The sequence below is a fragment of the Chlorocebus sabaeus genome, chromosome 8 (assembly GCF_047675955.1).
Source record: "Chlorocebus sabaeus isolate Y175 chromosome 8, mChlSab1.0.hap1, whole genome shotgun sequence".
NCBI classification, from domain to species: domain Eukaryota; kingdom Metazoa; phylum Chordata; class Mammalia; order Primates; family Cercopithecidae; genus Chlorocebus; species Chlorocebus sabaeus.
This window is the reverse complement of record NC_132911.1, coordinates 94,772,101-94,798,837: the sequence shown is the minus strand read 5'-3', so window position 1 is coordinate 94,798,837 and position 26,737 is coordinate 94,772,101. Positions and strand designations below refer to the sequence as shown.

The 26,737-nt window shown below is 33.4% G+C and overlaps 2 protein-coding genes across 3 annotated transcripts in view; one reads left to right on the top strand and one right to left on the bottom strand.

Moving 5' to 3' along the window:
* The first annotated feature begins 625 nt into the window (after window positions 1–625).
* C8H8orf88 (chromosome 8 C8orf88 homolog) lies at window positions 626–24,314 on the top strand. Of its 2 annotated transcripts, none has more exons than XM_008001051.3 (6): window positions 626–758; window positions 5,426–5,524; window positions 7,469–7,542; window positions 14,938–15,013; window positions 20,513–20,619; window positions 22,310–24,314. In XM_008001051.3, exons 2-6 carry the CDS (start codon window positions 5,452–5,454, stop codon window positions 22,331–22,333), a joined length of 354 nt encoding a protein of 117 aa, XP_007999242.1. In that variant the 5' UTR covers window positions 626–758; window positions 5,426–5,451; the 3' UTR covers window positions 22,334–24,314. The 2 variants fall into 2 exon arrangements, with proteins under 2 accessions (XP_007999242.1, XP_007999243.1); XM_008001052.3 differs by having other exon boundaries at window positions 632–762.
* NECAB1 (N-terminal EF-hand calcium binding protein 1) overlaps window positions 23,494–26,737 on the bottom strand; it is a 179,335-nt gene continuing 176,091 nt past the window's right edge. Inside the window, exon 13 of the mRNA XM_008001050.3 lies at window positions 23,494–25,849. Within this exon, the coding sequence (XP_007999241.2) occupies window positions 25,821–25,849 (29 nt within the window). The 3' untranslated portion in view covers window positions 23,494–25,820. The remainder of the gene's footprint in view (window positions 25,850–26,737) is intronic.

The window sequence follows — 26,737 nt, the reverse complement described above, 5'->3', positions numbered from 1 at the left end:
CTTAATTCATTTTGTTCCTTTCAGGATGGCAGTCCGTGTGAAACGCTGTATCCCTGTCTGAGGTAAACCATGTCTCAAACATCTTCCTCCCTGCCAACCCGAATCCTGGCACCCACTAAATGGACCAAGGGGAAAGCTGGGCCTGCCAGCAGCTCTGACGGGGGAGAGGAGACCGGTGTACTCAGTCGTCAGCACGACGGCGGTCTCCCTCACAGAGGCGGCCTCCCTCATAGAGGCGGCCTCCCTCACAGAGGCGGCCTCCCTCACAGACCCTGCCTGGAACCCGCCGCCAAGCCCCCAGCAGGCGGCCCGCCTGGCCCCTCCTAGTCTTCGCACAAGCTGGGCCACGGTCTGGGGTCCCGAAGGCCGTTCACGAGGGCGCGCCTTGTCCAGGGCTAGGCTGTCAGCAGCGCCTCAGTCGCGGCCTCCTGACCTCGACAACCGGCTCCCGGTGGCGCCGCCCCAACCCCACGCGCCTAGCGTGCCCGGGGAAGCGCGCGCCACCTTTTTAACGGTTCTACCCTCGCGGGCGTGCGGCGGCTCTCGAGGCTCAGCGCCCGAGGCCACGCCCCGCGCCCGACCTGGGCCCGCCTCGTGCCCCTCGGAGCCGCCTCCCGCCCCGCCCCCCGCCGCCGCCACCGCGGTCAGCCAGCGTACCAGCGGCAGGAGCCGTTCCCCGACGGGCAGCGGGGCGCTCGGCCTCCGCGTCTGGGCTGAGCGCGGCGACGCTGCTGCCCCGAAATCCTCGTGGATCTTGAGTCAGTAAGTGGCTGGGGAGGATGAGCGATACTGGGGGACGGAAGTCGGGCCCCGCGTTGTGGAGGCGGGTGGGCGCCGTCTCCCAGGCCCGACCCCCGGGAAAGTTGAGGCGAGGGAGAGAAGCTCTGAGGTGGGTCGGGAAATCTCTGAGGGCCCCTTCTGTCTCCTGTGGACTCTGAAGTGGGAGTGGGATGGGAGCGAGCGCGTCGGATGAGGGGAAGGAAAGTGTAGGGGGCCGGGGGAGCCCGATAGAGGGGCAAGTGGCCGAGACCAAAGCCATCGCCAAAAAAGGAGCTAAGTACACAGCTCCCCTTGGCTCTGCCCCAGCACCTGCTGCCAGGCGGTGGGAGGCTTTCAAGACTATTTGCCCCCCTACACCCGGTGGCACAAGGTTTTCATTGCTGGTGTTTTAGTCAAAGCTACGGAAGGGACAGTTACATACTAAAGTAATCACAGACATCTTTAGCCCATCTAAATGTTAAATTGTGTTTGTTTTGAGAAATCCCTCAAATAGACCAAACAAAAAATTAAATTAGTTATAAAGAGAAGGCTTGAAATGGAAAATATGTTGGAACTCTCCTAGCTTCTAGGTTTTTGATATTTTCGTTTTAATTTTTCCTTAATAGTGCAACTAGGTATGTGGAACGTGAAATGTCTTTCACCACTTGAGTCATAGGTGGTTTATTTCTTACTCCCTGATATTTCCTGTATGTTTCTCTTTATCATTTTGTCAGTGTGAGCAGCTTACTTACAAGTAGCATTTGGTTTCAAGGAATCCTAACTTTGTAATGTTTTGAAGTTGGAAATTGAGATGAAATTTTATCTGGTTATCATATGGGAAATATACACAAGGTAAATGCAAATATGGTCTTTTCATTTCATCATTTCACTTCATATGATCTTATTTCTCAATGGCAGCAGAAGCATGAGTACTTTTCAAAGAAGACTAGAATTTATATTGGAGTTTAAGTATAGTACTCAGCTTCTAAAACCAATGCATAGTATGTTTCATATGCTGTGACCTATGGTTAGTATGGCAGTATATCACGTCTGTAGCGTGAGGAAAGCACAGTACTCCCTAATTTATTTAGTATTCTAAGAAAAATAGTAAATTGAGGAAATGGATATTACTAGCATATACCAATTTATTCTGCATGGCCTTATAAATAAATGTTACTTTTCACATTAATTTTTAAATCTGTACACGCAGTGTCCGCATGTAATAAGTGGACAGTCAGATATCTTTCTTTTATGTAACAAATAGGCAAGTTTTGATATAAAGGTGTGAACTTCGTAGTCAGATCCTAACATCTAGCACTTAGTAGCTGTGTGGACTTGGGCATGTCTCTTATTTTTCTGAGCCTCAGGTTTCTTATCTGTAAAGTGGGACTAATAATAATTTTCTCCCACAGTTCATATATGGCTCAAAATTAAATGAAATTATATTTAGTATGTAGTAGGACCTTAAAAATGGTTCTTAATCAAAAAATTAGATTAATAAGATTTTGGCCAAATTGGTCAGTATATCTGCTTATTATCCCATTGTATTTTAGACAATTCTAGGTTTATTGGTAATATCAGGACTGATAAGGCCTGAAGATTCATACTTAGGTAAATTTTTTAAAACAGGAAAGGAACCTAAGATATAGTTAGTATTGCCAGATGTAGAATAGCAACTGTAAATAACTAATTTACCAATATTCTATTCATACAACTTAGCCTTTAAAGATGATTTGTTAAGTGCATGTGAACTTGAAAAACACTATCAGCAACCATTTCTCAGCATGTATTAATAGAAAGTTTTTTGGAGACATCGGATCAAAATATCCTTTAAAAAACATTTATACCACAAAACTATACATTTACATTTTTAAATTTACATTTTGCAACCTTATGATTGGCTGACTACTTGCTACCCAATGTTGTAGGCAGGATTCTGTTTATTTTGTAACTGTGCTTTGAATAGTTGATATCATACATGCCTACTCTAGGTAGTACCAGTAGCTTCAAGGGAAACTTTTTGATCTCTACATTCCATGGATGAAGCAGGCATTAGAGTTTAAGACTGAATTTATTTAGTATAATGACTTTGTAGTGCAGTTAAGTCTATTATTTTTAACTAAACTGAGAATTAGGTTTTGGTTTATGGAGTTCTGCCTTAATTATAATCCTGTGAATCAGTTTTACAATAATAATTACTTTTATAAATACTTAACGTTTTTCATTAATTAACATGATAGTGGAATGTAGTATGCATTGTAATCCCAAACTTGTCCCCTATAATGTCAGTGTTTCCATGCAGGCATAGTTTACTTAAAAAAAAAAAAACAAAAAAAACTAAACAGAGTACTGAATGACACCATCTTTTCTAATTTCCTTAACTGATGTGGATTTATATACAGGGAGTCATTGCTGTATCTTTCCTACTGTAAATCGAAGGGTAGGTGGCACCAAAAGAGCTTTGTTTTTTGTTTATTTACTTGTGTTGCAATGTCATATAATGGAGTTCTGTAATCCCCAACTCTTGAAAATCCCTAGTTTGAATACTGTGGATTTGCCTTGCTCAGCAATTGGAAAAGATTTAACAACCTACAACTAAATTTCAGCTGAGCAATGAAAAACAACGAAGTGTGTGCCAAAGTACTCTATTCTATTGTATTCTGATTCACTAGTTTCATGTGGGGAATAGGATGGAAAGTTACTACATACTAGTATTGGGGTCTTAACTAAAATAAATAGGATAAATATCAAATAAAGCAATGTATATTAGGTTGCTTTTTGGTCCTTATTTTAAATATACTCTTCCACATAGAAAATATTAATAACTATTTATTTGAAATATTTTTTTCTACTTGTGCTTATAACTTTTTTTAACATCTTGTTATATCCAGTTGTATTGCACAAAAAGTACAGAGAGCATTAGCTTTGTTTAGAGGTTGTTAATTGCCACGTTGAAACACTAGTTAACAGACACATTACAAAGCTGGGTTGGTATTAACTTGAAGTACTTGCTGGGTTATCTCCAAATAGTAACTTTTGGGTGCTTAGTTATCATTCCTAATTTTGAGAGGTTGTTTATAAGTTTATAATTTTAACATTTGAATTATACATGTCCAAAGATATTTTAAAAACAGGATAAAGCATTTCTGGGAACTTAAAGGGTTACTAACTCTATCTTATACTTGGGGAAACAGGGACTTAGACGTATGATTTTCTTAATATCATATGGTTACAATTATTTCTGGATAAGCAGGTGCAAAATCAGGTGGAGTTTTGTTTTTGACTTTGTCTTGATGGGCGTCAAAATTTGGAAATCTTGTCTCCCATACAGGTGTTAGATTTTAGTTGCAGTGATGAGGTACTTAACATTTATAGAGTTTATTTAATAAATCTATGTTGCAGATACTAGAATACAAAAATAAATAAGGTCTGGTTTTTGTGGCCTCAACTAACTGATAGTCCAATCAAGTAGACATGTAACATATTTACTATGATATATTTTAGGAAAATTGATAAAATACAGTAGGGACTAGTGGAGGAGGAATATAAGGAAGGAAGACTTATTACTATTGCTATTATTATTTTATTGTTAGAGAATTTCATGTAGACTATTTATTTAACCTTACCTGTTGAGCCAGGGGCATATTTTCCAAGGAAGTGGCAAGAGCTTGATCTTGGTCTTGACAGATAAATAGCTATTTAGAAGAAGAACAGCCGAGATAGTGAGGAAACTATAGACAAAACACCTAAATGTCCAAATATATGATGAAAGAAAATAACGTTAATATTTTGGAAGTAGCATGAACAGAAATTAAAGACTGATACTGGAATCAGAGGCTCTAATTTAACCCATCAAATTGAAGGCAGTTTTATCAAGTGTGGTCCAAGGGAGTTGGTGATGACTTTAAAGGAATACAGGAGTTAAAGTTATTAATTAGATTTTAGATATGTTGAATTTGAGGTACCTGTGATAATATATAAATTGAAATATTATTAGACAATGAGAAAAATAGAACTTGAGTTTAAAAGAGAAGTGGATTCTGGAAGTATAAATTAGGGCATATTTATCATGTAGATGGGAAGTTGCAGCCATGAGCGTAGATGAGTTTTAGCTAAGAAGACCAAAGCCAAATTTGGAAGAAAGACAGAAGAAGAGGAATCAGTGAAGGAAGTTAGAAGAGGCAATCAAAGAAATAGGAAACAAACCAAAAGAACATAGCCAGGGCAACATAGTGAGACCCCATCTTTAAAAAAAATGTATTAACCGGGCCTGGTGGTTCATGCCTGTAATCCCAACTATTTGGAAGGCTAAGGCAGGAGGATCTCTTGAGCCCAGGAGCTTTAAGTTGAAGTGAGCTATGATTGTGCCACTGCAGTCCAGCCTGGGTGACAGAGTGAGATTCTGCCTCAAAAGAAAAGAAAAACAAAAAGAAATATAGAGTCAGTAAAGTTAAGGAAAGAAAATGTTTTAAAGAGAGAATGTTTAACTGTGACAAATGCTATAAAAGGAGTCTGAGTATTGCATATTAAATGCTTTTTTGTGTTTGTATTTTCCACTTTAACTTGTAAAATAGGCATCTTAAAAAAAGATGTGGTTATTTGTATATATGTAAAGCATCTTGATTGTTTCGTCCAAAAGATAAAAATGTGTTTTTTCATCTTCTAGTATGGAACCTCAAGGTCTTTGTGACAATGGAAACCAAAAAATTAATTGGCAAACCGCTTCAACCAGCAAGACCTGTTCGTCATCTGACTTCTCCCCCAGGTGAGTAATAGATTATACAGTTCTTTAAATATTAATGTATTAATGACTAATTAGTATTTGAAAAGCTAAATAATATATAAAGCAATTGTTTCAGGTGGATATTTAAAGAAATAATGAAAACTAAGAGTTTATAAGTATTACTGAAGGAAAAAGATTCTTAATTACCTACCAATCTGTAGTCTACCACACCAACAAAGGTAGGAAGAATAACCCTTGACTGAAAGTAACTTTTTGTGTGTGTGGTTTTTTTCATGTCTCATTTTTGTAGGCTTCTGGCTTCTGGTCAGAGTGATACACCCAGTAAAAATTGTGCCCTGTGGCCGGGCGCGGTGGCTCAAGCCTGTAATCCCAGCACTTTGGGAGGCCGAGACGGGTGGATCACGAGGTCAGGAGATCGAGACCATCCTGGCTGACACGGTGAAACCCCGTCTCTACTAAAAAATACAAAAAACTAGCTGGGCGAGGTGGCGGGTGCCTGTAGTCCCAGCTACTCGGGAGGCTGAGGCAGGAGAATGGCGTGAACCCGGTTGGCGGAGCTTGCAGTGAGCTGAGATCTGGCCACTGCACTCCAGCCTGGGCCTCAGAGCGAGACTCCGTCTCAAAAAAAAAAAAAAAAAAAAAAAAAAAAAAAAAAAAAAATTAGCATAAATCTTAAAGGTTCTGTAGTAGTTGTGTCATACTTGTACTCTGATAGAGGTTGTTGCTGTGTTTGAACTGGAACAGATCTAATTTCAAAAAATCTATTTTAAACATTCTAAAATGTTTTTCTTTTGCCCATGAAGATATTCTTTTGGACAAACTCCTGAAATACCTAGTATTTAACTTCTAAATTGGAATATTAGTCTTTTAATTGTATTCATTACTTATTGGTAGAATGGCTTCTGTGTCTACTTTAGGTGATACACATACAACTTTTTAAACTTTTTCTTAGTCTATGTATTCAGCTGACTTAACTTACTACTTAGAAATGGGAAAATACAGATATTTTATTGAGTTTACAGATGAAGCAAAAAAGGTAGAAGAGGCTCCAGTTTCGATCCTGTGTTCATTTTCCCGTCATTGGATCCTTCAAGGAAGATAATCTTCACTTTGGTCATGTTTGCTCTCAATATGCCTGTGACTTATGTCAGATAAGTGAAATTAATGAATCTTCTGGTACCATAGCTGAGTAATGCTGATTCTATATACTTCTGATGCAGTGGAAGTGGTTGTGTAGGGTCAAGTCTCAAATTTTATCCTAAAGGAAAGAATGTAAAACCATTGCAGCAGCTCTTTTCTGTGACCAGACTTTTTCCTGCACCTCCCACCCCACTTCATCTCTGAAGATCCAGTTTTTCACTGATTTCTCTCCAACACTGTTACATGAAAGAATGAGAATGAAAGGGGATACAAGGTGGGCAGGTAGCCCTGGTATCTTATTTGGTTGTACCTTCTTAAGATCCAGACAAGAGAGTAGGGGATTATTAGGCAGAAAAGTCTAGTAAATCAGAAAATAATTTTGGTGTTTCTTAACACACTTACATACTCCCTGGCCATCTCAGATCCCTAAAGGAATCATTTACTTTTTCTTTTAGAATAAGATTTAATTACTTCATGTTGTGAAACCTTTGTGATACCCCAAACCCACTCCGCTTGGCGTAGTACTTTCTCTAAATCTCTCAATAAGCTTACTGCGTATCAAATTATATTATAATCATTATATATGAGCTTGTCTTTTAAAATAGATTGTGAACTCTTATCTCTGAACTCTTTTCATGTTTGTATGCCCATCCTTTTAACACAGCATCAGATACTTCATAAGATTGGATGAATGTTGAATAAATGAACTGTCGGAACACATTTCAAAATGGTGCCAAGAATATCCTGGATACTTAAGCTTTTTGTTGATTATATTATTTATTGAAATAATAGATATATAAAATCGTTTTCTTCCTCTCCTAACAGGAGCAGTGTTCCCTTTCAACTTTCAAAATGAATATCCGTGCAACACTCAGTGCATACAAAGTGGAGTTAGCAGAGTAAGTTTTAGAAATTATAACAAAAAGAAATATTATAGGTTGGAAAGTAACGTGTGTTAGATGGTTATTGTGTGCCAGATACTATGCTTTATATACTTTTTAAAAATTTATGTACATATGTTAAAAAGAATGTAACACCCATTTATCTGTCACCCAGCATTTTAAAGTCTAAACATTTTGCTATATTTGCTTTAAAAAAGTTTAAAGAAAGAAACTTAACATATAGTTACAAACCCTATATATGTGCTTCTACCATCCTATTTCCTTCCCATCCTGCCCGTAGATAACTATCCTCAGTTTATTTTTTCCATGAATGTATTTGTACTTTTGCTATGACAAATAGAATTGTTTTGTTTTACATAAATAGGATTTTGTCATCTTTGCTTTAACATTTTATTACAAATTTTAATTTTTTGACTAAGTAAATTAGTCACAAAGTTTAAAATTCAAAATATACAAAATGACATTTATTGAAAAGTTTCCCTCCAATCTCTGTCCCAGTCTCTTATTTCCTCTGATCAGAAGTAAGCATTGCACCAGTTTCTTATCCAGATGCATTGTACCAGTTCCTTACCTAGATACTAATTCTTTCTCTCTCTGTCTTTTTTGTTTTGTTTTGTTTTGTTTTTGAGACAGAGTTTCTCTCTTGTTGCCCAGGCCGGAGTGCAATGGCACGATCTCGACTCACTGCAATCTCCGCCTCCAGGGTTCAAGCGATTCTCCTGCCTCAGCCTCCTGAGTAGCTGGGATTATAGGCACCCGCCACGACGCCCAGCTAATTTTTTTTTTTTTTTTTTTTTTTTGTATTTTTAATACAGGTGGAGTTTTACCATATTGGTCAGGCTGGTCTTGAACTTCCAACCTCAGGTGATCTGCCTGCCTTGGCCTCCCAAAGTGTTGGGATTACAGGCTTGAGCCACTGTGCCCGGCCTCTCGCTACTATTTCTTATCCACGAATAGACTATGCATGCACAACCATAAGTATGTTTGTAAATGGAATACTAGGCAACTTTACAATGAATAAAGCAGTTAAATATGAACTGATATAGAATAATCTTTTAATATATGGGACTATACCACATTTTTTTCCATTTTCTGTTGATGGGCACTTGTTTCTATATTATAATAAATGCTATTGTGACTGCCATCTATATATTTCGTTTTTATATGTTTGAGAAGTTTTCTGTGGCATAAAATTAGAGTAGAATTACTAAGTATTCTTAATTTCAACTTTTAGATGCTGCCAAATTACTCTTCAAAGCAATTTGTATGAACAGGGGCTCTGATTTTTCTACGTCCTCACCTTACTATTGTCAGACTTGAACATTGGGTGAGACAGTAGATGAGAAATTATATATTTTGGTTGGTTTTAATTTTTAATTCTCTATTACTTGTGAAGTAGAGCGTCTTTTCATATGTTTAGTTTGATCATTTGGATTTCTTCTTTTGTGAATTGCCAATTCATATTATTATCCCATTTTTCCTGGATTTTCTTCTTTTTGATTTATATACCTTTAAAATATGTTCTGGATTCTAATTATTTTTCTTATATGCATAAAAATATTTTCTTTTCCAGGAATATTGTCTATTAGAGAGTCATTTTTGTGTGGCATTTTTTGTTTAAAAGTTTTAAATATTAATGTAGTGATATTATCAATGTTTTTCTTTGGGATTTCACTTTTAAGAAGCCTTCCCATTTCCAAAATTAAAAGATATTTTCCTATATATTCTTCCAAAAGCTTTGAAGTTTTGCTTTCATATTTAGGTGTGTAGTCTACCTAAAGGTGATTTTTTGGATGGTGTAAGATAGAAATCTAGATTTTCTCCTATAAGCTACTGATTGTAAAGCATAATTTATTGAATAATTCATGCTATAAATCAGTGGAATCTTAATTATATAATAATTTTTCATATACACATATCTTTTCTGGGCTCTTTGTTCTAGTGATCATATTTTATCGCTGTATAATCAATATCATGATGTCTTAATTATTCTGGCTTTATTATGAGTTTTCTATGTCATAGAAATGTTTTATTTGTTCTAGCAGCTAACATTTCCCTAATTAAATACGACAATAATATTCATTACTTTTTGGAACCATTGACCTTCTTTTACTTTATATGTAAAAAATTAATATGTTAACATTGCAGTTTTATAGAGAAAAATCAAATTATGCAGTTAAATTACTTCTAAATGTACAATTGTGTCTGCTGCTTCAATTATGCAAACGCTAGTAGAACCTATGTTAGAGATACTTGATATATTTTCAAACCACCTTTATTGAGGTATAGTTTGCATATAGTGAAGTGAACTCATTTGTTCAATGAGTTTTGAGAAATATTTATCCCATGTAATGAACCCCACAATGAAAATCTTCCATCATCCTCCAAAATGTCCTTATATCCCCTTGCAGTAATTTATCACTTACCCTTAACATTAACCCCTTGCCCTCCTTCCTGCCCCATACATCCACTGATCTGCTTCTTTTAATGATAGATAAGTTAGTTTTTACTGTTCTAGAGTTTCATATAAATGAAAAATATAATGTGTATTCCTTGGTGCTGGGGTTCTTTTGCTCAGCATTATGTTTATGAGATCCTTTCATGTTGTATATATCAGTAGTTTTTTTTTTAAATGTGGAATAATATCCTACTGTAAATATACAACAATTTGTTTATTAATCAGTTGATGAACATTGAATTGTATCTAGTTTTTGGATATTATGAGTAATGCTACTATAGACTATCATGTACAAATCTTTGTGTGGAAATACACATACTATCCAGGAGTGGAATTGATAGATCATATAGTAAGTTTGTTTAGCTTTATATCATAAAATGTTTTCCAAAGTGGTTGTGCCATTTTACCTTCTCATCAGTAATATGAGGGAGCTCCAGATGCTTCACAGCCTTGCCAACATTAGTATGGTCGATCTTTTTATTTTTAGCCATTTTAGTGTGTTAGTAGTGGTATCTCATTGTATTTAACATTTTCTTAATGTTTAGTGAGATTGAGATTCTTATCATGAACTTCTCTGACATCTGTGTTTTCCTTTTCCTTTTTCTTTCTTTAAATTTTTATTTTTTGGTAGAGTGCCTATTCATGTCTTTTTGCTTATTTCTGTTATTTGAGTTGTCTTTTTATTATTGAACTGCAAAAGTTCCTTGAAAAACCAGTATATCACACATGCATTAATTTATTTCAAAACTGTGTTATGTTCTGTTGATTTATGTCTACTTTTATGTCAATATTACACTTTATAGTCTACTGTAGCTTTATGCTAAGTCTTGAAACCAGGTTATGAAAGGTCACTAACTTTGTTTCTAAAATTTATCTTTACAATTCTAGGTCTTTTGTATTTGCATATAAATTTTAAGTGAGTTTGTCATTTTCTACAAAAAAGTCTATTGGCATTTTGATTGAATTTATAGATTAATATGGGAAGAATTGACATCTTGTGATCTGTTAACTTGACATACCCCTTGATTCTTTGTATTTTCCAGCATAGAGCTTTTGAACATCATTTATACAATTTATAAGTGTTTCAGATATTTCGATAGTATTGTAAATGGTATTTTTTGGTAAATTTTAAATTTTACTGGTTGGTTGCTAGGGTTTAGAAATATAATTGATTTTGTTAAACTCAGTTATTAGATCTAGTAACTTTTTATGGAGACCACCCTTCCGTTCTTGTGCTTATTATGATGATAATTTTACTTTTGTTTGGACTGTAAACACACAATCATTACTAATGTTTTTTTCTTTCTGTGTTATCTTTTAACTTTAAAAACTGAAATAATTTTATTTTACTTTCATTTATTGACTTCCCAGAACTTTTTATTTCTTTGTGTAAATCCATGGCTCTATCTGGTATTATCTTCCTTTATGAACAACTTTCTTTAACCTGTTTTTCATTATTTCTTCATAACAAAGTATTTGAAAATTTTGGCTTAAAACAACAGCTTATTGTTTTCTTTCATGGTCTCCTGGGATGACTGAACTCAGCTGGCCATATCTCACTTTAGTATAGTCATGTAGTTGAAGTCAGATAGCATCTAAGACAGCTAAAGGCTTGACTGGACTGGATGATGAAAATGACTCACTCACATGGCTGTCAGTTAATACTGGCCATTGGCTTGGAGCTCAGCTGGTACTATGAACTGGAATGAGCACCTACAAATGGCCTTTCCAAGTGGCTTGGGCTTCTTATAACACTACATGTGGGTTCCAAGACTAATGTTCAAAGGGACAGGAGATAGAAGTTGCCAGCCTCTTAATATCTGGGATTGGAAACTAGCACTGTGTCACTTCTGAAATGTATATTGGTAGGAGCAGTCATAGATCTTGCCAAGATTTAAGTGAAGGAGATACAGAATTTACCTCTTGATGAGAAGAGTATCAAGAATTTGTGGCTAACTTTAATCTGTTTCAGAGTCATTTGGATTTCCTCTCCTCTGTGTTACCGTTTCTTGTCCTTTGCCCATTCTCTTCTATAGGCTTTTTTATTTTTTTTTAAATTGTTTCCTGGGAGCCCTTTTAGGTGAAACTATTTAAGATACGAATTGTAATTTTTTTCCTGTTTACCTTTTATCTTTTGATGTTGCCTAGAAATCTCGCACTTTAACTTTTCATTCCAGGAATAGAGAGTGATAGGCATTTGTCTCTTCTTATTCTCTTTCCTGATCTCAGTGGTATACATTTGTTTAAGATGAGTGACAGAGGGCTGGGAACTTTCTTGCTATAGAATATAAAAGGGCCATGTGGGGTGCTTACACTTGTAGTCCTAGCACTTTGGAAGGCTGAGGTGGAAGGATCACTTGAGCCCAGGAGTTTGAGACCAGCCTGGGCAATGTAGCAAGATCTTGTCTCTACAAAAACTTTTGAAAAGTAGCTGGGTATGGTGGTATATGCCTGTAGTCCTAGCTCCTCAGGAGGCTGAATTGGGAGGCTGACTTGAGCTCAGAAGTTCAAGGTTACAGTGACCTATGACGTGGCACCGTACTCCAACCTGGGTGACAGAGTGAGACACTGTCTCAAAAAAATACAAAAAGTCTAAATAGAACTTCTGAGCATGCATACTGGGGAATTGTACCATTACAAAGAGCACTTGATTTGAATAAAATTGTAAGAAACTTGATGCTTATCCTGCTTTACTCCTCTGTTTAACCTTTTCCATTTCCTGAACTAGCCATATTTTCCTATGCTCTTCAGTACAAGGCTATTCTTTTATTCCATAAACATTAATTTTTCATTAGTTTGCCAGTCTAACTCCTACTGATCCTTCAAGAGTCAATATAAGCATCATCTCCTATGTAAAGCCTTTCCTGGCATTTCTAAGCCAAGTTTGATACCCTGACTCAGTTCTTTTATTGTACTTTCTGCATATCTTTATTACAGAGCTTCTCAGATTTTATTATGATTTGCTTTTTTATTTTTCTGCCTTTTAGTTTGTGAGTCTCTGAGAACAGATACTGGAATGTCATGTTCATCTTTGTATTTCCTGACACAAAGCACAGTGCTTGTCATGTCATAGGCACTCTGTGTTTGTTAAATGGATGAGTTTAACAGGTCCGCTACTACCCATTTGGCAACTTTGCAAGAATTAGAAGAGGAATGAAAAATTATAGAAAATACACGTTTTTTTGGGTTTTGTTTTGTTTTGTTTTTTTGAGTAAGATACTTTGCTGCTATTTGCTAGAAAACATACAACATTTATGTGGTGAATGATAACCCTTTAGATGCATACCCTTCACAAATTTACATAGTAGCCTTGAGTTTCAAAACCTAGCTCAGCTGTTTCTTATCTGTGTACTTTTGGCTTGGTCACCAAACTTTTCTGGTCTGATTTTCCTTACCTATAACATAGTGATCATAACACTTGCCTTATTCCTTATAGGATTATAATTAAATGAGATAACATATAGATAATCACTGTATAAAACTTTTTGTAGGTGTACTTTTTACATGCTATTATTTGAAATAATCAGTATTTTAAGTTTTTAATATGTACAGACATGACAAAGTACAATTTTACCTTCAAGTCTGATTTTAGATCTTGCATTTAAGTAGATGTTACACACTTAGTGAAATGTGCATCTGCTAAAATTTCCAGAGGTAAGAAATAGTCTTTTTTTTAATTTTTAGAATACCATTTTATAGTTAATTAAATACAACAGTCTAGAAGAACTTTGGAGAACCCAAATCTTAGGCATTTTCCATTTTTTCTATCTCTACTTAAAAAGCTCTACTAAAACTTGATTTTTTTTCTGATGACATTCTTATTTCAATAGTGTGGAATTATCTCCATAGACTTTATTGTGTCAGCATTAGATAATTAGTCCTACTGCCTTTAGGTGGAGTAGTTAGCATTCACAGATATTTAAGGAATGGCTTACAACTTGTCAATACAATGATTGATGGAGCACAGATATTTATTTTTAAGGATAGATGTTTCCAAAGAAACCTACTTTCATTGAGATTTACCTTAATTCAGGGATGGTTTGCAAACTGATTTTTGTCAGCACAAGAGGAGATAATCTCTCAGGGGTAGATAGTATTAACCAAGTTTGTAAAACTGATTTATAAAATCAGAACACCAATTATTTTATAATGAGAAATCTTGATGTCTTATGTTCTGGGTTCCTCTTATTGGTACAACTGGTATATTGTTTACTTCTAGGGAGATTTATGGAAAGCTAAATTGAATCTGAGTATGTCCTGGTGAGTGTGGGATCAGAAGAAAAGGATTTAGGTAAAAATGAATTTTTAAAATATCATCAGATTAGCTTAGCCAATCTTATAACAAAGATGGTCTTGCAAGTGAGACTGGAAAAACTCTGCACTAAGGCGTCTCTCTTCAAGACATAGAACTCTGCCAGTGTTTCTGATTTTCTTTGTCTCATTGGATAACATCAATTTTTCTTATTTCTCTTATTTCCAAGGCATTAGGTGAAATAGTCCATAGGCTTATAAAGCGACATCAGTCTTTACTTCAGAGATTAAAAAAGTAAATAGTATTCTTGCAGAATTTTTGTGAATAAAAATGTTTTGTTTTCATCTATTAAATTTTTTTTCCAAATGGCATTTTTGTCAAGAAAAAAAGTACTTTTAGTGACTATGGAATTATTTATCTTTAGGACAATAAAATTCATCTTTAGTTTTATATTCCTTTTCAATAATAATTATAATAATGCCAAAAAACTGTAGATATATGTGAAAATATTTTGAAAGATGTTTTTGTTGCTCATTTTAAATAAGCAGACTTATAATGATTGCTTATTACTTAGCTCCTACTAAATGCGTATATTATTAGGAAAATATTTTTGGGTAGTTAAACTAATTATATAAAATTTTAAAACATGAGTTAAAAAGTTTATTTTCTTCATGTTTAACAGTGTAAGACGAATGGAATGCAAGCCTTTTCTCAAGGTCTTAATGAACAACAGCAACATCAGTCTCCAGTTAAAAAAGGTAAAATTTTATCATAATTCCCAATTTTATCATTGAATGTCTTAGCATTCATATAAAGTTAATATTACTGTATTACTCCATTGTAAGTTGAGAAGCATCTGTATATATAGAAGATCCTAGGTAATTCACATAAACTATTAGAGCTAATAAAAATAAATTAAAGTTGCAGGATGCAAGACCACTGTTGTTTATGATTTTAATAATTTGAGTCATTTTTTTCCTAATCAGTCTTGGTAAATGTTTGTTAGTTTTTGTCTTTTCAAATAACCAACTTTTGGTTTTGCTGATTTTCTCTGTTGTTTTTTATATTCTCTATTTCATTTATCTTCACTCTGATCTTTATTATTTAGTTCATTTTTTCTAGTATTTGATTTAGTTTGCTCTTTTCTCCTAGTTCCTTAGTGTGTAATGTTAGATACTGAGTTATTTCTTCTTTTGTAATAAGACGTTTATAGCTATAAACTATGCTCTGAACACTGTTTTTGCTTCATCTCATAAATTTTGATATGTTGTGACTTTGTTTCATTTGTCACATATTTTCTAAGTCCCCTGTTGTTTATTCTTTGATGTATTGGTTGTATAAGAGTGTGTTTTAATTTACACATAGTGGTGAATTTTCCAGTTTACTTCTGGTTTTGATTTCTAGTTTTATTTCAGTGTTGCCATAGGGCATACTTTGTATGATTTGAATCTTTTTAAATTTATTGAGACTGTTTTGTGGGCTAACATATGAGTTCATCCCGGAGAATGTTCCATGTGTGTGGAACATGCGTGCTCTGGTTCCATGTGTGCTTCAGAAGAATGTATATTCTGCTGTTGTTGGGTAAAGTGTTGTATATATGTAATTAGGTTAGTTGGATTGTAGTGTTCACGTTCTGTTTCCTTGTTGATCTTCTGTTAAGTTTTCCTATCCAATATCGAGCGTGGAATATTGTAGTTTCCAGTTATTAACATTAAAATGTCCATTTCTATGCTTAATTCTGTGTTTTTCTTTCTGTTGTTGGGTATACATGTGCTTATAATTGTTATATCTTCTTGATTAATTGATGCTTTTATCATTGTATAAATGTCCATTGTCTCTTATAACAATTTTTGTCTTAATGTCTATTTTTGTCTAATATTAGTATACTCCCTTCAGCTGTCTTTTGGTTACTGCTTGAATTGAATATCTTTTACAGTCTTTCAGTTTCAACTTATTTTTGTCATTGGATCCAAAATGAGTCTCTTGTAGACAGAATATAATGAGATGATTTTTAAAAATTCATTCTACCAATCTCTGCCTTTTATAATAATTGAAAAAGTTAGTGCATTTACATTTAATGTAATTAACTGATTTAAAAAGGACTCAATCCTCCCATTCTGCTATTTGTCTTCTGTATGTCTTTTTTTGTTACTTGATTCCTCCATCACTGTTTTTTGTGTTTAATAGGTATTTTCTAGTGTACTATTTTTATTTCCTTTTAGTTTACTATATTTTTTATGTTCCTAATTGCTGTGTTGGGTATTAATTTAATATATAACAAACTAGTTTGAATTAATATCAACTTACTTCCAATGTTATATGAAACATTGCTCCTATATAGATCTCTAAAGTCACCTTTATGTTGTTATTGTCATAAATTACATCTTTATACACCTTCTGTCATCTATTGACCTAGATTTATAATTATGCATTTTTATGCACTTGTCTTTTAAATCATATAGGAGAAAAGGATGAACTTCATACTGAAAATTTGTTGATGCTTTTATATTTGCCTGTGTAGTTACATTTACTGGTGTTCTTTATTTCCTCATGTGCATTTTAGTCACGTACTATCCTTTAAGTCTGAAAGATTCCCTTTTAGCATTTCTTGTAAGACAGGTTTACAAGCAGTAAACTCTGTCAGTATTTGGTTATCTGTGAATGTCTCCATTTCTGCTTCATTTTTGAAGGAGCTTTTGTCAGGTATAGATTTTTTGATTGACATGTTTTTTGATTTCAGCACTTTAAATATGTCATCCCATGACTTCTGACATCCATAGTTTCTGATGAGAAATCAGCTGTTTATCTGATAGAGAATCCCTTGTAAAGTGATGAATTGCTACTGTCTTTCTGACCTCAAGATTTTCGTTGACTTTAACAGATTGATTACGATGTATCTATGTGTGAAGAATCTCTTTTAGTATACAGATAAATGCTCCTTAACTTATGGTGGGATTACTTCCCAATAAACTCATCATAAGTTGGAAATATAAGTTGGTATGAGAGTCTTTGGCCCAGAGAGTCTTTGGTCAGAGAATCACCAGTGCTTAAAGTCTGAAACCTTGAATTGCTTTCACATCATCATAAAGTCAAACAATTGTAAGTCAAACCATCATAAGTTGGGGGTTGTCTGCATTCTATTTGTAGTTTGTTGAACTTCTTAGATGTATAGATTCTTTTTTTGTTGTTAAATTTTGGAAATGTTATTCCACAATTTCTTCAAATACCATTTCTTCTCCTTTTTCTCTCTCTCCTCCTGGCACTCCCATTATATATTTGTTGGTATGCTTGATGGTAACCCATAAGTGTCTTAGACTCTGTTCATTTTCTTTATTATTTTTTCTTTCTGCTCCTCAGACTGAATAATGTCAATTAAATTACTTTTAAATTTGCTGATTCTTTCTTCTGCCTGCTCAAATCTGCTGTTGAAACCCTCTTGTGAATTTTTCACTTCTGTTATTGTACTTCTCAATAATTTCTATCTGGCTTCTTATAAGTTTCATCTCTTTATAGATATTCTCTATTTAATGAGACACTCCTCTCATAATTTTCTTTAGCTCTTTGAGCATATTTAAAATAGTTTATTGAAAGTCTTTCTCAAGTAAATTCAATGTCTTGGCTTCCTTGGTGAAAATTTCTATTTCTTTTTTTCCAATGAATGAGCCCATACTTTCTTCATTCATTGCGTGCTTTATAATTTTTGTTGTGGTGGTTGAGAACTGGACATTTTGAATGTTATGATGTGGCTGCTCTGGAAATCAGATTTTCTTTCTTCCCTTGGGTTTGTTGTTGCTCTTTGTTGTAGTAGTTGTTGTTAGCTTAGTGACTTTTGCAAACTAATACTGTAAAATCTGTATTCTTTGTCATGAATGACCATGGAAGTCTCTATTATGTTATCTTAGTGGTCAGCTAGTGATTTGACATAATTTCCTTCAATGGCTAGAACCATACCAAACTGAAAAACAAAGAAGCCCCTCTTTCAGCCTTTGCATAAGGCCTCTATGTATTTTGATGTATTGCCTTAATTCTGCTTTCACCTTCATTTCCTGCTTGGTAGGAATCTGAAAGTCAGCCAGGAGTGAGTGCTTAGGATCTTCTCAAGTTTTTCTGTGAACATGAGCCTAGCTTTGCCATGCATGTGGGCTTCTATAAAGAATATTTGGGATTCTTTCAGTGCCCTTCTTCCTCAAAGCATCTTGTTTTTTCAGTTTTTCCTCCCAAGCTTTTTGGTATGCCTAATGTTTGCTCCAATTGTTATCCCTTGTCTCAGGTGGAAGCAACTAATACATTTTCCTGTAAATGTTTGGACAAATGGATTTTGGGCAGCAGCTTTAATGCTAGGAGAATTCTTAGTTAGGTGTGAAGTACAGGCAAGCTTCTCAGAATGGTTCCTCAGGGAGCCACCAGAAAGGTCAAAACAAATAATCATAATTTTTTGAGAATGAAGTCTGTACTACTCCCTCCAGTTCTGGGAACCTGTAAAAGTAACGAGGGCTGTTGTTTTCAAGGCCATGGCCTATCTGGGGGATGGTCCCAGGTAAGTTAAATGCCACAAATTTTTTCCCAAATTTAGCTATTTTTTTGTTCACTAAGCATTCCCCTGGTTTTTACAGGCTTTGGGTTAGAGTCCGGGGTTCGGAGAAAGTTGATTCTGACAGTTTTTATGAGCTTACTTGTTTTTGTGGAGGAAAGACTTTTAGAGTTCTCTACTTGGCTGTTTTACCTGACATCACTTACCTCCATTTCTTGAGTTTTATGTTTTCTTCTTTATTGATTTATGTCCTTATTTTGCTCAAGTACATTCTCCAGGAGTTTCATGAAAAAAAGGGTATTGGGTTGGTGAATTCTTTGAGTTTGTGTATTTGAAAATATCTTTATTCTGTTCTCACACTTGATTGATGGTTTGGCTACATAGAATGTTCCAGATTAAGGATGAACCTCAAAAATGTTACATGAAAGAAGCCAGACCCAAAATTTCTGATAAGTTAAATTTTCCTTGATGTATTTCAGAACTGTGTATTAGGAACAACACATTGATAATTGTTACCTGTTAGTTGATAGGAAGATAAGATAGTAATTCAACCCTTCTTATTCCTAGTCTTTGCATTTTTTATATCCATTTACTTTCAACTTATATGCCTTTATATTTAATATGTGTCTCTTGTAGACAACATATACTAGGATCTTCTTATTTTTTAAATCCACTCTGTCAATTTGTAGTCCTTAATGTAATGTTTAGGGGGTCAGTAAACTATGGCTTACAGACCAATTCCTGTTTTTATAAATAAAAATGTATTGAAACATAGCCACATCCTTCATCTGTATATTATCTGTGGCTGCTTTTGCTTTAACAGTAATACATATTTCTTAAAACAAAACTTAGAGAAAAAAAGGAATCTGTTATACTTACCCACCTATTTATCATCTCTTTTGCTCTTTATTTCTCAACAGTAAAGTTTCCATCTAGTATAATTCCCTTCAGCCTGTAGAACTTCCTTTAGTATTTCTTGAAGATCACATCTGCTGGTGATGAATTCTTTCAATTTTACTTTATCTGAAAATGTCTTTCCTTCACATGCATTTCTGAGGGGTTTTTCCCCCCACTGGACATGAGATTGTTGGTTACTGTTCTTTTCTTTTAGAACATTAAACATATTATTCCATTGCCTTCTGGGACAGCATATAATCTGTCTTGGTGATCGTTTCTGGTAATCATTTCTGATTTGAAATCTGCAGATATTTGAAACATTGTTCTCCTTGAAGGTAAGGGCCCTATCTTGGGTCCTATTCATTATTATCTAGCACAGTTCCTGATACATAGTAAGATGTACAATAAATGTTTCTCGAATTGAATTTATTTTTATTGTGTTAAGTTTTTAGTATTGATTGAGACTTGATAGGCTCATTAAAGTAACATTTTGGCAGGATCTGAATTGCCTAATAGTTTTTACTGTGGTTATACTTTATAGAAGATCATTTTACTAGACCTGAATAACCAGATGAAAAAAGCCATGCATTCCCCATTTTCCTAATTATATTTCTTTCATTTTTCCTTGGTTACTTGGTTTTCTTTCTATGTAAAAGGAGAATTGGAGGCAGTAGATGCTTTTCAAAGCTTTTTTCTCCTCCTCTTTTGCATAGACACACTACTCATCATTTTATAAAATAATAGAGGACATCCAGAAAAAAATAAACCAGAAAGTGATCTAGACAGCTCTGCATTTCATAACATTACATTTGATGTTTAATATCTACAGAGAGAATTAAATACAGCAGAGATTTCCTGTTGAAGCTCTCAAGTGTTTCCATCTGCAGAAAAAAACCAGACTTTCTGCCTGATCATCCCATTGTACTGCAAAAACCAGTAAGTAGTTTTCTAAGTTTGTATTGTAATATTATATTAAAAATATTTTTCTTTAACATTTTCATCAGACTCTACCTCTAGATTTTTAACCGTCCTTATTATAAGATACAGGTAATTCAGAAAACTACAAAAATCTAAAGGTATAATAAACCAATTATTATAAAGTAACTCTGTCTAAAAATTAGAATGGAATAGTTGTATTTTGTTTAAGAAATATTTTTAATTGGAAGGTCATGAAAATATCCAATACTCTAAAAGTTTTATTTTTTCAATTAAATTATATTTGCCACCTGGAATTAATTTTACTCTATGATGTGAGGTGGGCATCAAGTTTTACCTTTTTCTACATGGATATCCAGTCATTTTAAAAATATTTATTGAAATGGTACTTCTCTGACATCTTTGTGGCAATATATGCGTGGTCTGTTAATGGGCTATCCAGAAGTTCAATTAGTCTTTTTATACATTATAACAAATCATCTCATGTATTTTTCTTTAACATGTCTTTGCTGTTCTTAGCCCTTTATATTTCTGTTACCTTATCAAATTCCATCTAAATAAATACACATAATGAATACATACATGCATCTCTTAGGATATTTATGGAAAGGACATGGATTTTGTCATCAGACATGGCTTCAAATTGTAGCTCCATTCTGTGTACTGGCAGTTCAAACTTGGACAAGTCAGTTAACATCATTGAACCTTAGTTTTGCAGTTGCTGATAAGGATGATAATCTCTGACTGTTAGGATTAATAAAATAATGCATGAGATTACTGAGTATGATACTTTTCTCTCATTTGCTCTTAGTAAATGATTCCCATTCTTTATGGTCTCTACTTACATTTGACTGGAATTTAACTTTCTATTAGAGTTTTCGTAAATACCTTTATATAGGTAAAGGCAGCTAGGACTCTTCTGATATGAGATTCAGGATATAGGTATACTGAGAAAAGTTCAAATGGGAGATATATGGTACTACCTCCTATCTCCATTTTTGGTATTCTAATTCTTTGGAATTCATAGTATTTTTTCCCTCAAATTATAATTTTTAAAAAAGTTATGTTGTTCATAGTTTATGTTAATATTTCTTAAACTCCCTAACTTTAAATCTCTAGCCAATTCTTTTAAAAGTTAATTAAAGCAGGAATTAAAATTTTGTATAATACTTCTCATACAGGAATATTAAATAAGAAAAATGTACTTGATATTTCAACTTTTCCACCTGTTCAAAGATCTTTGGGATATGTAATCCATGGTCTGTAAGAATAAATGTAAACTTCAGTGCTATATAAACTATAGTCACTGTTTCATTTGTAGACTTTCCACCTTTAATAACATTTTATTGTGTAAATAAAAGCTTGACATACACTTTTTAAAACAAACTTACACATTAGAATTCATTTTACTTTTGATTTACACATTAATACATTTTTTAAAACTAGGTGCCACAGAAACAGAACAACAGGTTTGGAATACGATTTAATATATTTTAAAATGAATTACATATATTTTTAAAACATGAGCCATTTTGTTACTTGACAGTTCTAGTTACTTTAATAGTTTCTATGTTAACATGCATTTAAATCTGTAAACACCTGGTACATTCACAGTATTTGGTTTGATGAACTAATTAGTAAAAACCGTATTCAATCAATTGATAAATTAACTTTTTCTTTTATATTACAGGAAAACAACCAAAGTTTTAAGTAGCATTTTAAGAACAGATGAATTTGAAGAGAAAGAATTATTCATTTTATAGTTTGGACATCTGCAAATAAGGTGGATCTAGCAACAATAACTGTAATGGACTGTGACAATTATTCTTAATTTTGATGGTTGACTATTTGACTTCTCTAAAAATGAGAAAGAGCTATTTTAAACTATAAAGAATTTTCTAATCAGTTTCAGCCTTGCAGGAGGTTTCCTGCATAAATTGGGAAGTTACACTGGAAAGTAGGAATTTGGTTAGTGAAGTGGGAAGACTGTATATTTATAATTTGCGTACTACTTGCAATTTTTTGTTTTTCATCACTTGTAATAATGGAATGGAAATGTAAGCTGTAAAGACTCTCAAATATAAAATATTTGCTACAGTGTATATATGGTACATAATTTCTTGTTGCTTTTAAAGTTGCTTTTGTTGTTCTGCTTCCCACTGATTTCATACCAGCTCATGAATGGATCATTACAGTCTCTCCAGAGGCTTAGAATGATTCAGAATGTTCAATGCATAGTTCTCAATGACAGGAGGGAGAATTTTTAATGGGTGTTTCTTTTCAGATATATGATTGGTCTCTAGGTTTTTGATAATAATATGGTCTTAAATTCATAATTAATAGCAGAGATTGATAATTTGGAAACAATGGTAGTGAATGAAACTGAAGTTGAAAAACAGCTGCTACTTATGTCACTAATCAGACCATATGAATAGCAGAAGTTGAGCAATTTCAAAGTAAAACTGATATTTTTTTTCCAAAAGAATTTGGACATTTGAAAATAATTGACGTACATTAAGTTTTAATTCTATAATTTCTTATAACATATATGGATGAAGAATTTTTGAGTTTAAGCTTTTAATTCCTAGAAATTTTATACATTAAATCTCCTGCAATTTGTCACTCTGGATGTTACTGTTGTTAAAAAAAAAAAAAAAAAGGATTTCTTCCAGAAAAATCTGCTGATATATAGGTAAGTGTAAACTCTCCCTAATTCTATTTCTCATGTCCCTAGGTCTATTGGCAAAAAGTTTGTTTCACTGAATTTTGAACTTCTAAAACCAGTACTTTTTTTTTCGCAGTGATTTTTGAGCTTGTTTTCCAGATTCAAGCTAGTATTCCATGTTACATTTCCTATCTTGGTCTTTTGGTGACTTCTTTTTTTTTGTTTTTGTTTTTGTTTTTACTACTTTGTTCTTTAGGAAAATGGGTTTTCAAATAGAAAAAAAAAATCTTTGTTAACTATAAACTTATTGTTTACTTTAAAATGAGATATTTATACTTAGGTCTCAGTTTTTTCTTTATTCTTTTTCTTTTTCTTTTTCTTTTTTTTTTTTTTTGGCCCTACTTTCCTTTTCCACTATAGGTTTCAGTATATACTTGTATGTGAATATACACGCACACAGTTCACATACATACAACTCTCACAAACATACACAAAATATATGTATAATTTGTATAAGAGCTGGGGTCAGAATGACCATATAATTAATTGGTTTGCTTTATTATTTGCCCATTCTCAAGTCATTTTAATTCTTGTTTCAGAATATGATAGAGCTTATTCCAGTTTGGAATCTGCAGACCCTTTCCATTCAGTACTGTTACTGAAAACAGAACCCTTTTAACAAGTAACACTACCATGCTACTTTGGAAACTGCCTAGTACCCAAAAGATTTGATATGCTTTTTGAATTGGATACTTAAATGGACCAACCAAAGCAATGTTTTGATTGGCTATAATTTGTATTTTTGAAACCACTTACAACAAACATTCTCAAGAAGAGTTTGTATGTCAAAAGTCCTTTAGGTTTTAAAGTCTTTTGATCTTTTCTTACTATATACAATCAGTCTGCAGAGACTGTTTTGTTATGTGTCTATTTGCCTTTGTACATATGTATAGCTTGTTTGAATAATCATTGTATATCTCCATTAATGTTGTTCTTTGCTTTGTATATAAATTAAAAGAGTTGACCCAGGTGTTGTTACACAGTGTCTGTCATCCTTAGAGTTGACCAGAGGCACACAAACACACACAAACACACACACACACACGTGTATATGTGTAATATATCAAAATTTACTACTTATTTCTAATAGAACTATGAAAAGATTTTAAAATTTTATTTATATTGGATGAGAACTGAGAGTATACAAAGGTATTGGTAAAAGTTGCTGTTTCATGAATTAGTTTGAGAAAATATTTTAGGTCAAATTTATATTTAAGAAATAAAATTTTATTAGTTCAATCTTCCTTTTTTCCTGAGTTTTTCAAAGGGGGAAAAACTGGAAAATTTTACCTTATATTTTTCCCCAAAGACTTATAGTTTCAAAGGAATTTATACTAGAAAAAAACATGGCTATACATTTTTATATGTATTGTATTTTCATCAGCAGGGTTTATAACCAGGACACATTTTTATTATTAAAAAAATTTCTGAGCTTGTTGAGCAGAGTATAGGTAGTATACTATCTATAGATAGTTCTATAGGTAGATATTTTAGTCATTCTAGTGTTGAAATTGGAAAACAGATGTCTTCTGTCTAGTACCTTCCCTACTATTTTATGACTTCCGTAAGGTTTTGTGCTTGTTTTATATTTCTTATTTATTCATTTGGGTTAAAAGTTTATTTTTCAAGTATTTTGAAATCATTGTTTACATGCAAATATGTATTTTTCATAAGAAAAGTTAGCTGTCTGTCACATAGCAAAACTATATGCCATAAAACTTGAACCACATTTTCCCAAAGCAATAGTCTCTTCTTTCTTGATATATTTAACTTACATAACAAGGAATTATGATGCTAATAAATGACACAATGTTGCTGTATTACTAAATGGTACTCTAACTTATCACAGAATTGTTCACTTTTGAAAAACCAGTCTATAACCTGATACATAGATAGAGAGTCTATAGGTTACAGCCAAGGTTGTTTGATGCCTATATACTAACTTTTTAACTAATGCAAAGATAATAGTCATAGGGCTGTGAGTTGGGTTGGGTATGGAGTAGACATTGTTGGAAGAATAAACTTCACTCACAGAAAATCTGTTAAAAATCACAAAACGCTGATTTAACCCTTTACAGTATACGACAGTTTACAAAATCTGCCCTATGAAGTAATACTCTAAAAGTTTCCACTTTATTTTTTCTTTATCATAACAAATTCATTTTCACAATATTATTCCTTTATGTGTATGCTTTTTTCCACATATTAGGATTTTGTCACTAAAAGGTTTTAGGTTAGTTACAGTGTAGCAAAGCATTTAGCATTAAATATTGAGAATATTAGTGAACTGTGAAAATTGAGCTAAAATTCACATGAATCATAAAATTATAGAATAAGTTTTAAAAGAGTGCACTTAGTAAATATACCAAACAAAAATATACAGTAGATTAACAACCACAGATAATTTTCTAATTGACATTTTAGATAAGAACACCTGTTTTGCACTTGGAACCATAAGGAAAATGTCTAGGAACATCTAGTTGTTGTTCAGGATCCACCATGAAGCTGAAAAGAGAAAAACATTTTCTAAAATAATGAAAATAACTTACAGGGCAAAGAACGTTCAAGGTGCAAATTATATCTAAAGAGACCATTCCCCTTACCTTTAGTCTGCATAATAACTTATCTTTCTAGTCACCATTTCCTGACTGTTTGAGGCAAGATTGAACTCTTCTTATGCACTTATTTGTACCATATCTTTTGGCACTTTGTTGCAGTCTAAAATTTTTTGTTCTAGGTGAATAGAACTTGTTTTGGCAGCAAAATTATAAATGCCATGAAGCTAAAATCATGCTATTGTTCTTATTAGAATCTGCCCAACACTGGCAGTAGTTAGGCTATATATATATATATATAGTATTTATATACCCAGTATGAAATCCTATATGTAGAAATACCATGTATTTATACATATAGTATACATATATGCACATGTATTTATATATTGTATGTATATACATAAATATATACATACATATGTATACATATGTATATACATATACTATAATATATACATATAATATGTGATATGTACATCTATAACAATATACATATATGTACACATATGTACATATATAATATACATATATATGTGTATTTATAAATATGTATCATGTATAATATACATATAAATACATGTGTAATTATACATATATTTATACATATGTGATATTTATAAATACCATATATTTATACATATAGGATCTCATAAATATTGGGTATAAGCAAGTAGATAGGTTATAAATAATATTTTAGTATATCTGTATGTTAAAATTATAAATGTTTATCCCAGTGAATATAGATATCCCAAAAACAAACCAATGGCAAAGATGTATGATTGGTGGAACACTGTGAGAAACAGATAAATGGAAGGGATTGAAATTTGCTTTCAAA